At 35.1% G+C, this 10,832-nt stretch overlaps 1 protein-coding gene and 1 non-coding gene across 2 annotated transcripts; one reads left to right on the top strand and one right to left on the bottom strand.

Annotated features, from left to right (window-relative positions):
- Positions 1-201: 201 nt before the first annotated feature.
- LOC125581156 lies at positions 202-306 on the top strand. The gene has a single exon (XR_007318867.1). It is a non-coding gene; the product is annotated as a small nucleolar RNA R71 (small nucleolar RNA).
- A 7,601-nt stretch (positions 307-7,907) lies between these two features.
- LOC106424009 (probable 6-phosphogluconolactonase 2) lies at positions 7,908-10,377 on the bottom strand. The gene is made up of 3 exons (XM_013864752.3): positions 10,004-10,377; positions 9,797-9,932; positions 7,908-8,551 (listed from the first exon to the last, which is right to left on the bottom strand). The coding sequence occupies exons 1-3, from the start codon at positions 10,153-10,155 to the stop codon at positions 8,063-8,065; spliced, it is 777 nt and encodes a 258-aa protein (XP_013720206.2). The 5' UTR covers positions 10,156-10,377; the 3' UTR covers positions 7,908-8,062.
- Positions 10,378-10,832: the final 455 nt, after the last annotated feature.

Genomic DNA, 10,832 nt, shown 5'->3' with positions numbered 1-10,832 from the left:
TTATGGATGTCGGAACTGTTCCCTTTCTTGGAGCAATCGCTCTCCTCGTTCTTATTGGCTGAAGTAGCAGCCATGTTCTCAATCAGCTCAAACGCTCCATCAGTGGTCTGAGTCATGAAGTCTCCAATGCTGGCTGAGTTCATAGCACTCTGAAAAATTCCAGTCAACTCCATCATAGAAAATTCCCAATAGTAATCATCAAATCCATGGTGAGGACATTCTCTACGATAGTCATTGAAGCGCTCCCATGCGTCGCAGAAAGGCCCATCAGTGAGTTGTCTGAAGTAGTTGTTCCTCAATGTAGTTGTTCTCGCCTTAGAGTAGAAATGGCTGAGGAACGCTGATCGGACATGTTCCCATGAAGTGAGAGAGCTGGTAGGGAGAGAGTTCAACCACCGTGCAGCTTTTCCATCAAGAGAGAATGGAAATAACATGCACCAGATGTAGTCTGGTGGAAAACCATTCGCGCGAGTGAAATTGCAGACTTTTTCGAAGCTCTCAATATGCTCCATTGGAATTTCGGTAGAGAGACCAGAAAATACCTTTCTCTGTACTAGACCGATCAAAGCAGACTTGATCTCGAAGTCCTGCCTGGTGGAGGGTGGAGGAACTATGGCAGAACAAGTAGTAGGGATGTTACAAGGAAGGTTTCTCTGCCTGATTGGAGCAGTATGCGCCTGTTGTTCCTGCCGCGCGAGAGCAGCCTGTTCAGCAGCATCCTGCTGAGCTTGGATGGTCTACTGCATTTGAAGCATCTGTTGTTGCATCTGTTGCAACTGAGCAGTGAGTTGCTCTTGATTGCCGTAGTCGCTCATTATGGCGTTGTTCGGCCCTGATTGTTGACAGTTTGTTCTTTCTATCCTTGCTAGCTCTTTGTTGCTAAATGTAACTAACTCTCCTTGTGTGTTTCTCCGAGTATATCTACGGGTCATGCACCTGAAAAATTAGCTGCAACAAAAAGGATAGAGCAAGTTAGAGGTCTTAGACTAACTAAATAACCGAAAAATAAAGATAAAAAGATGGTCCCCGGCAACGGTGCCAAATTGATATTACGTGTATACGCACACCAATTAACCTAATGTGCACACAACCACAATCGAATGATATGTCGATGTAGCACTTTAGGATCGAATCCACAGAGACCAACGATTACACTTTATCTTTATGAGATCAATATTAAGCTAAAATAATATGGGGGTTTAAAAGGTTGAGAAATCGTAAGAACAAGTAACAGATTGGTTTGGTGTTTTCAATTGATTAAAGAGCTGGCCTAGGGTGAAGGATGGAGTGTCAAACTATCATGAGCCAAACATCTATTCAAGGTTTTATTAAGCACGAGTCTAGAACTCAAATTACACAAGTAGATCGATCCACTTTCGTGGTATCTCTCCTTTCATCAATCAGTCTTAATACCTAAACTCTCGTTTGGATTAAAACATGAAGACAAACAATAAGCACAGATTTGATTAGTTCACAATTTACCCTAACATCTACTTTCGCTGGTTAGGGACAAGCTGCCCATTCATGTTGTTTCTAGCAACCTAAGCACTTTTGATGATTAGATTAAACCTAGGTTCAAACAATAAATAGCTAGTTTAAAGCATGCAGTAAGAATAAACATGAATAGAGACAATCAACAATGAACCTTATTTGTGTTTAGCACGTTGATCTAAACACCCTAACACCCTAGACTAAGCAAGCATATTACTCAGCCATGGACAGAGAAAACATAGAGATGACAGATGAAGAAAACATGTTTTAATCAATAATAAAAAGCAAAGAGGGTTTAGAAATCTTCTCCAAAGGATATAGAGATTCTTCTCCCTTAACAAGAGTACAAGTTTTCTCTCTCCAAAAATCTCTTTAAAAAGTAACATAGAATGTCTAGAATAATAAGAAAAGATAGATATGCAGGTCTATGGCGGCCTAGGAGTAAAAAGAGGGAACCCTAGGTAAAATCCCGAAATATTAGAAGTTGCCTTAAAAATCTCTGCCGCTGGAACAAGCACTCAGGTTGTTCTGCTCGATAGGGAACAGTCACTTCAGACTGTTCTGCGTGAAAATCACCAAATTGCAGTGTTTTCTGCCTCTTTTGCTCCAACTGGTCCATCTCCTACCCAATGCAACTCCAGACCTGTAGTGACTCAAAAGGACTAGAAAGACTCAAAAACACTTTAGAAAACATTGTTAGAATGTATCAAAAATACAACATATCAATCTATACGAGAGATAACATCAAAGTTTGGAAAGTTAGATAAGTTTGAGGGAGTAGATTTTCGGAGATGGCAAAAGAAAATGCTTTTTCTCCTCACAAATCTGAATGTAGTGTATGTTCAAAGCATGCCTATGCCTACTGTACCGGAGGATGCTTAGAATGAGTCGTTGGATGAGACAAGGAAGCAACTTAAATGGAAAAACGATGATTACATATGCCGTGGCCATATTCTCAATGGTAAGTCAGATCCTCTCTTTGATGTTTATCAGAATGTCGAATCCGCAAAACAGTTGTGGGATGCGTTAGAATCAAAGTACCTGGCTGAGGATGCTTCTAGTAAGAAGTTCCTTATTAGTAATTTTAATAATTACAAGATGTCTGATTCTAGGCTAGTTATGGAGCAATACAATGAATTGCTTCATATACTAGGTCAATTTGTACAACACAACATGAAGATGGACAAATCCATTTCAGTATGGAGTATCATCGATAAGTTACCACCTTCATAGAGAGATTTTAAACACATGTTAAAACACAAAAAGGAATTGTCTCTTATACAACTTGGCAGCCATTTGCACATAGAGAAATCTCTAAGGGCGCAAGAAGGAGAAAAACCCAAAAATAGTGAGGCTGGTACTTATCAATATGATGGAGGAAGGTGTGAGTTCTAAGAATAGGAATAAGAGGAAACGATCCTTTAATAACAACACTTACAATGGATCTAACAAAAAGTTTAAGAGCATTTGTTGGAATTATAGCAAGGCGGGCCACTTAAGTCGTTATTGTCGAGCAGGGAAGGATAAAAATAAAACGGGACAAAACCGTTTGGGACAAGTGTCTAAGGACCAAGGTCCAGTCACTCATCAAGGTCAAATCTTTGATTTTAAACCATATTCTAATGTGAATTATGTATCAAAGATTTATGAGGCATTTTATGTGCAGGATGATGAAGTGGCATGAATGATTGACTCGGGTGCAACAACACATGTTTGCAAGGATCGTGAATGGTTCACTACATATGAGCAAGTTCAAGATGGATATGTACTTCATATGGGAAACGAGTCAACTGCCCCTATCCTAGTTCGTAGAAAAGTGGTGTTAGAGTTTAGTTCTGGAAAAAATCCTTGATCTTAAGGATGTACTTCATGTACCCGGAATTAGGAAAAATTTAGTCTCTGGTAGTGTTTTAAATAAATGTGGTTTTAAACAATTGTATGAATCCGATAAGTATATATTATCGAAGTGTGGTGTATTTGTTGGATTTGGATATTTCTGTAATGATATGTTTATGCTTAATATTAATAAAATTGTCAATTCTGTTTATATATTTATATGGCAAGTTCTAGAAAAAAAGATATTTCTCTGTGGCATGCTAGATTAGGTCATGTACATTATAATCATATGATTAATATGTCTAAAGAATGGTTATTTCCTACTTTTGATATAAATTCAGAAAAATGTAGTACTTGCATGTTAACAAAGATGATTAGGCAACCATTTAAAAGCATTGAAAGAAATTTTGTAGTGCTAGGAATCTATGTGATTTGCCTGCTACACCTTCTTTAGGAAACAAGAAGTATTTTGTCACTTTCATAGATGATTATTCTCTTTGTGTTATGTGTATTTATTACATGCTAAAGACGAGGCCCTAAATAAATTTATGGTTTACAAAACTGAGGTTGAATTGGAACAAAATGGTTTGATTAAGAAGTTACGCACCAATAGAGGTGGAGAGTATTATGATCATGTATATTTCCAGTCCGTTGGCATTATTCATGAAACTACGGCTCCGTATACGCCACCACAAAATGGTGTATCAGAAAGAAAAAATATAATCCTAAAAGAAATGGTTAATTCCATGTTATCTTACTCGAGATTAAGGCATGGATTTTGGGGTGAAGCCATGTTAACGGCTTGCTAATCCTAACAAAAAGAACAAAATTACCCCTTATCAACTTTGGTATAAGAGAAAACAAAACTTGAATTATTTTCGAGTTTGGGGATGTAGGGCTGTTGTAAGACTACCTCAACCCAAAATTAAAACTTTGGGAGAGAGAGGTATTGATTGCATTTTTATTGAATATGCATAGCATTCCAAAGCTTATAGGTTTTATGTAATAGAACCTAATGATTCAATAGCAGTTCACACTGTAATTGAATCAAGAGATGCAATATTTGATGAAACTCATTTTTAATCTATACCTATGCCAAAGGCTTTGCTTCCAAGTTCAAGTGGAACTAATAAAGGAGATGAAACTCTTGTGTCTCCTAACATGTTACCAATGTTTTGTAGGATCAAGCGAGGAAGGATTGAGAAATCATTTGGTCCTGATTTTCAAATATATGTAGTTGAAGAATCAAGAGATGAGATTGGTTTACAACACTCATAATTTTATCATATTGATAATGATCCAAGAACTTATAGCGAAGCTATGAACTCTCAAGATGTTGCCTTTTGAAAAGAAGCAATAAATGATGAGATGGACTCCATCATGGGAAATAATACTTGGATCTTGTCGGATCTCCCACCTGGTTGCAAGCCTTTAGGCTGAAAATGGATCTTCAAAAGGAAAGATGGAAGTTGATGGAACAATAGACAAGTTTAAAGAACAATTGATTATTCAAGACTTCAAACAAAGGGAAGGTATTGATTATTTCGATACATATGCTAGGATCTCTTCTATAAGATTACTAATTGCTTTGGCAGAAATTAATAACCTTGTGGTTCACCAAATGGATGTTAAGATAGCGATCTTAAATGGTATTTTGGAAGAAGAGTTGTATATGAAGCAACCTGAAGGTTTTATTACGCCTGGTAATGATCATAAGATGTGTAAGTTGATCAAGTCATTGTATGGGCTAAAGCAAGCACCTAAGCAGTGGCATCAAAGGTTTGATCAGGTTGTCTTATCAAATGGTTTCCAGTTAAACCAATCAGATAAGTGTTTATATGGAAAATTTGATGAATCTGGAAACGGAGTAATCATTTGCTTGTATCTTGATGACATGTTGATCTTTAGTACTGGCCTTAGACAAGTAGAGCTTACAAAAGTATTTTTGTCATCAAATTTTGCAATGAAAGACATGGGGGAGGCGGATGTGATTCTTGGAATTAGAATCAAACGTGAAGACAAAGGACTATCTTTGATACAATCTCATTATATTGAGAAAGTTCTTAAGAAGTTCAATTGTGAGAATTGTTCTCCAATGAGCACTCCCATGGATGCGAGTGTGAAGCTTATGCCTAATACAGGACAAGCAGTATCACAACTCGAATATTTACAAGTGATTGGCTGCTTAATGTATGCCATGACGAGCATTAGGCCAGCTATAGCTTACATTGTAGGAAGGTTGAGTAGATACACTAGTAATCCTAGTACTCACCATTGGCAAGCCTTAAAAAGGGTGCTCAAGTATTTGAAAGGAACCATTAATTATGGTTTGTCATATGTCGGATTTCCTTCGGTGCTAGAAGGATATTCAGATGCAAATTGGATTACCAACATAGAAAATCATTCTTCTACAAGTAGTTGCATGTTTTTGTTGGGGGGAGGTGCCATTTCATGGGCTTCCAAGAAGCAAACTTGCATTACAAGTTCGACGATGGAGTCGCAATTCGTAGCATTAGCAGCTGCTGGTCAAGAAGCAGAGTGGCTAAGAAACTTAGTATACGAGATTCCATTGTGGCCAAAACCAGTATCCCCAATTTTTATCCATTGTGATAGTCAAGCTACCTTGGCAAAGGCCTATAGCCAATTTTTATCCATTGTGATAGTCAAGCTACCTCAACAAAATTTAGCTGATCATTTGACGAAATGATTAGTTAGAGACTTAGTGATTAAGTCGGTTAAAGGGATGGGTTTAAAGTACATTTAAAATCTTTAATGGTGGGATACCCAGTTCCCCTCTAATACGACGTTAGAGGCTGAATTCAATGTGGAAAGCATGCAGATAAAGATTGAAACACAGTTTTTTTTTTGTTAATATCATCCCAAGGTATGTGTTTGGACCTACAAGAATGAGATAGGTTGAAATATTATTCTTAATAAATACTTTGAAAAAGTGCATTTGCAGGTGCATGACTGAAAATATTTACCTATATGAGTGTTAAGTGATGCCGCTTCAATAAGCTGGGTCTTGGCTTTGTACGCGCTCAAGAATGGATAGGGACACATAGCTTATAATAGTGTCAAGTATAAACACTTAGAATAGTATGGAAACACATGTGTGTATTATCTTCATGTGCCCAAAATGGGTTGAAGGATTCAATCCGTATGACATCCTAATTCTCGGACATTTGGAATGTGTAGTACACTTAGATGGAAATTCAATTCTTCGAACATTTTCATTTATGCATGAGTTTGATATATGTATTATTTATATAATATCTATGATTACACTTAAATGGAGGAGGAATGCTATATATTTAAGTGAATATGTGTAATGTTTCATGTGAACCATTGCAATTGTTCGTATGAATAGTTGCAACTATAGAAATAAAACATTGCAACTATTGATGATTGCAACTTTTGGTAATAACCATATTAATTAATAGCAACATTTGGTGATTAATCATTGTAACTCTTTAGTAACTATTGCAACTCATCATTAACCTTTGCAACTTTTGGTTTAACCATTGCAACTATTGGTTGCAACTCTTCAGTCTCTATATAAGGAGGTGTAGGCATTGACAAATAGATATAGAAAAAATCAGAAGCTAATAGTTAGTAAGAAAGAGAGAGAGAGAAATATTCATTGTTCAAAGATCATCAAAGACTTTGAAGAAACACATATAAACACTAAATCTCTATTTGTTTCTCTTGTATCTTAGCATAGAACAAGAGTAAAACTTTGATTATCTTATTCTACAAAGGAATTTTGTGTAACCCTAAATTTGTAATAGGATCGAAATACTTTTTAAGGAAAGCACTTAGAAATGAACTGATGTACGGGTGCTCTAAGTTCTTTGAGGCAGATTGAAAATATACTTAAAATTTTCAAATTATAAAACTAAATTACCAATTGGTCTTGAGCATAACCAATGCTAAAATAATAGGTTCATAATCGAATCAACCCAAGGCAACAGGCCTCGTGAGGTACAACCACAAAATTGGAACCGAGTTTGGATTTTTGGTAAGACATATAGATTAACGTTAACTTTGACTTTTTTTTTTGGTTTCTTCTCAATAATCAATTAACGGATTTTTTTTTTTTTGCTAATAAACGGTTATTCTATTACTCAAGCTTGAGGTGGTCTGGATAACCATACCGGAATAGAACAACTAATAAAACAAAGAGATATATGGAAAGAACGAGCATTCCTAACCAGTGAATCAGTGATTTCATTTTGCGCCCTCGGGAAGTAACTGATCTTGAAGTCCGGAAAACACATCTTGAGAATTTGAATGATCTCCACCTCAGTTGAGAAGTTTGGTCAAGCTTGTGGGGTTTGTTATCATTGCAATCAGGTCTTTGCAATCTGTCTCAAATCTCTGGCAGGTCGAATGCTGTAGCATGCTCTCCATTGCCCATCTTAGTGCCTCCAATTCCGAGTGTAGTGCTGTCTCACACTTCATTAAGTTCCGTGTCCCCATTAATTGATGGATAGCCAATCAATTAACGGATTTCTAAAGTTTGATTTGGGGGATTTTATCTTTCTCTGATTCATATGTTTGCTAAAGATCCTCTCTCATTTATGAAACCAATTATTATTAGAAACAAAAGAGAATACTTGTAAACCAAATTAATCATTTGGTATGGTACACAGCATAAACAAGTAATAGCAATACACGGTTTACAAACGAGCCAAACCAAACCGATACAACTGGACACACATAAACGTTGAAATCAAAGGACAGAGCACCAGCCTTTGAGTTTAGACGCAGCTGCTTGGTCAAGGAACCAGACCACTTCAACATCCGCGGTTAGTCTACCAGCTGGTACATCTTTGGTATGAGTAAGAGCAGCCGCAACCGAATGGGCTTGTTCTTTATCACATACGGCCATAACATTGTATGAAGCACAATTGATAACCGGTAGAGTAAAAGTGATCCTTTTTGGTGGGGGTTTAGGTGAATCGGTAATAAATGTAACCCATTTCACTTTTTCATTGATTTGATCATGTCCCGGGAACAAAGACGCCATGTGACCGTCTGGTCCCATTCCTAGAAGCTGGAGATCAAATTGTGGGAAACCCGAGGATTTGTATGTTCGGATTATGTTTTTGTTCACCTTTTCTTTGAGGCATTCCTCATACCGTTCGGCTGCGAGCTCGGCATTGCCTTCAGCTCCGAGCCCTTTGTCGATGGCATAGATGTTCTCGGCCGGAATAGGAACCTGGATGTTTTGTTATCAAATATCAAATATATATCTATGAACATGATCTTGCCTTGACGTTTGGTGTGTTTTATATCAAAATAAACCCATCATTTCTGATGTTTTAGTCAAAATCTTATCATAAACTATGAACATTAAACACGAACATCAGAAAATTTTACTAATATGATATTATTTTTAACATCTACAGGAAATATTTTATTGTGTTTGTAACAAAAGAAACTGTATTCAGATATACTGCTTGATAACTTATAGTAGGTTAAGATCCACGTCTTGCGCGGAATCAACTTTATATATATAAATTATTTTATGTATTAAATTTTTTTACATATTATGAAATAATAAATATATATTAAATAATTAAAAGTCAGCAACTATTAAATATATAATTAAATTGGTACGAACATAGAAATCAATTTTATTAATCCAAAAAATATTTTTTTTTTATATTTGATAGGATATGTTATTAAATTTAAATGATACTAACATAGATAATATATTTTAGTATATTTTTAATATTAATGTCTATTAAATGATAATTTTACTCATATAGTTTTTTTGATCATTTGTATCTTTTATAGAAAAAAATTTAAATTACTGATAATAAAATTTTTATTGTGGGATTAATAGTTTTAGTAATTTATAATTTTTTAAAAAAAAATTGTCAATGATCGTTCAAAACTTTTATCAAAAAAACTGTTCAAAGTAAATTTTGAAACTAAATTATTGTATTTTATATGGTTTATAGTTTAATTTAAAATGATATATATATATTAATCTTAATAATTAATTAAATTAGACTTTTTACTTATATAATTTTTGTAATAATTTGTATTTTTCATAACAAAAATTTTAAACCATGGATCATAAAATTTGAATGTGAGACTTTTAACAGTTTTAGTAATTTATAGCCGTTTGTAAAAATTCAAAATATAACAAATTATTTAATAGTTTAAAATTAAACAAATATGATAGAAAATACACTATTTTTTATCAAATCTTTATTATTCAAAATCATTAATTGCCATATATAGTTTAGCCACATTAGGCAATTCCGTAAATTTTATTTAAGGAAATAATAAAGTACATTAATGATGAATTTATTGTTAGTTTAATAAAAAACTTATTATATAATTAGATGGACCAACATATTTTTCTAATGATTCTAAGAATCATTCTAGTGATGACATGTGGGTACAAAAAGAAGTTGTAATGCTTCTCAAATAATATATAGGGGATATGTACCTTGGAGAGAAAACCGTCGTATGCGAGTTTATAGTTGCTATCGGCATCATCCCAACCACAAACCCTCTCATCGACCCAAAAAATGTACCACTTAGACCATTCAATTGAATCAGCATAAGGAGGTTCCAACAATTTCCTGTTGGATAAGTCAAATATAATGAGACTTGTATTAAGAGTGTGATAAAGATGATTTTATATTTGTTATACCAAAGCCAGGAGATGAGGTCGCCGCCGGAGAGAACAACGGTGAAAATTCCTCTTTCTTTGCAGAATTTCGAGGAGAGATTCGCTGTGTATTTGGCCAGCTCCACCGCCAATTCATGCTTTGTTTTGAATACTATCTTCTTCGCCGGAGCCATTTTACTAGATGATGATTATAAAGGTAATTGTGATGGTGTGATGATGGCAAGTGAAGGAGCCTTGTTTTTTAGAAGAAAGTGAGTGGGGAATTGTTACTTTTTAAAATATTTGTACGTGGAAAATTGGATTTACAAAGGGTATGTATGTTACTACAAAACAAAATAATATTTTTGAAATATTATACCTTTCTTTCTTTGTAGTATATACATTTAATCATTTACAACCTTATTATTATTCCTTTCGTCCTTATTAATCTACTCTACATAACTATATCACTACAAGAAAACAGCGATATTCTGACGGACATTCCGACGGAAAATGAAATCCTCGGAATATACCGAGGAATTTCCGAGGAAATTTCGAGGAAACACAAAATTGGGTTTCCTCGGAAAAAACCGATGAATTCCGAGGAAATATTATAGCCGTTGGAGAGCCGTTGGGGGATTTTACAAAATTCCGAAGAAATTCCGACGAACTAGTTTTGTCCGTCGGAATTCCGTCGGAATTTCCTCGGTATGTCGGCAGGATTTAAACTATAAATACAAGCACTCCTTTTCCTCTTCATTCACTTCATATCTTCATCCTCCCTCTTACTCTATTTACACACGAATTTGATTCATAAAAAATATGTCTTCTTCAAATTATTTTCGTTCTTGGATCGATCGACCTCATTTGG

This window comes from Brassica napus, chromosome C1 (genome assembly GCF_020379485.1).
Source record: "Brassica napus cultivar Da-Ae chromosome C1, Da-Ae, whole genome shotgun sequence".
Lineage (NCBI taxonomy): Eukaryota > Viridiplantae > Streptophyta > Magnoliopsida > Brassicales > Brassicaceae > Brassica > Brassica napus.
This window is presented reverse-complemented; position numbering and strand designations above follow the sequence as displayed.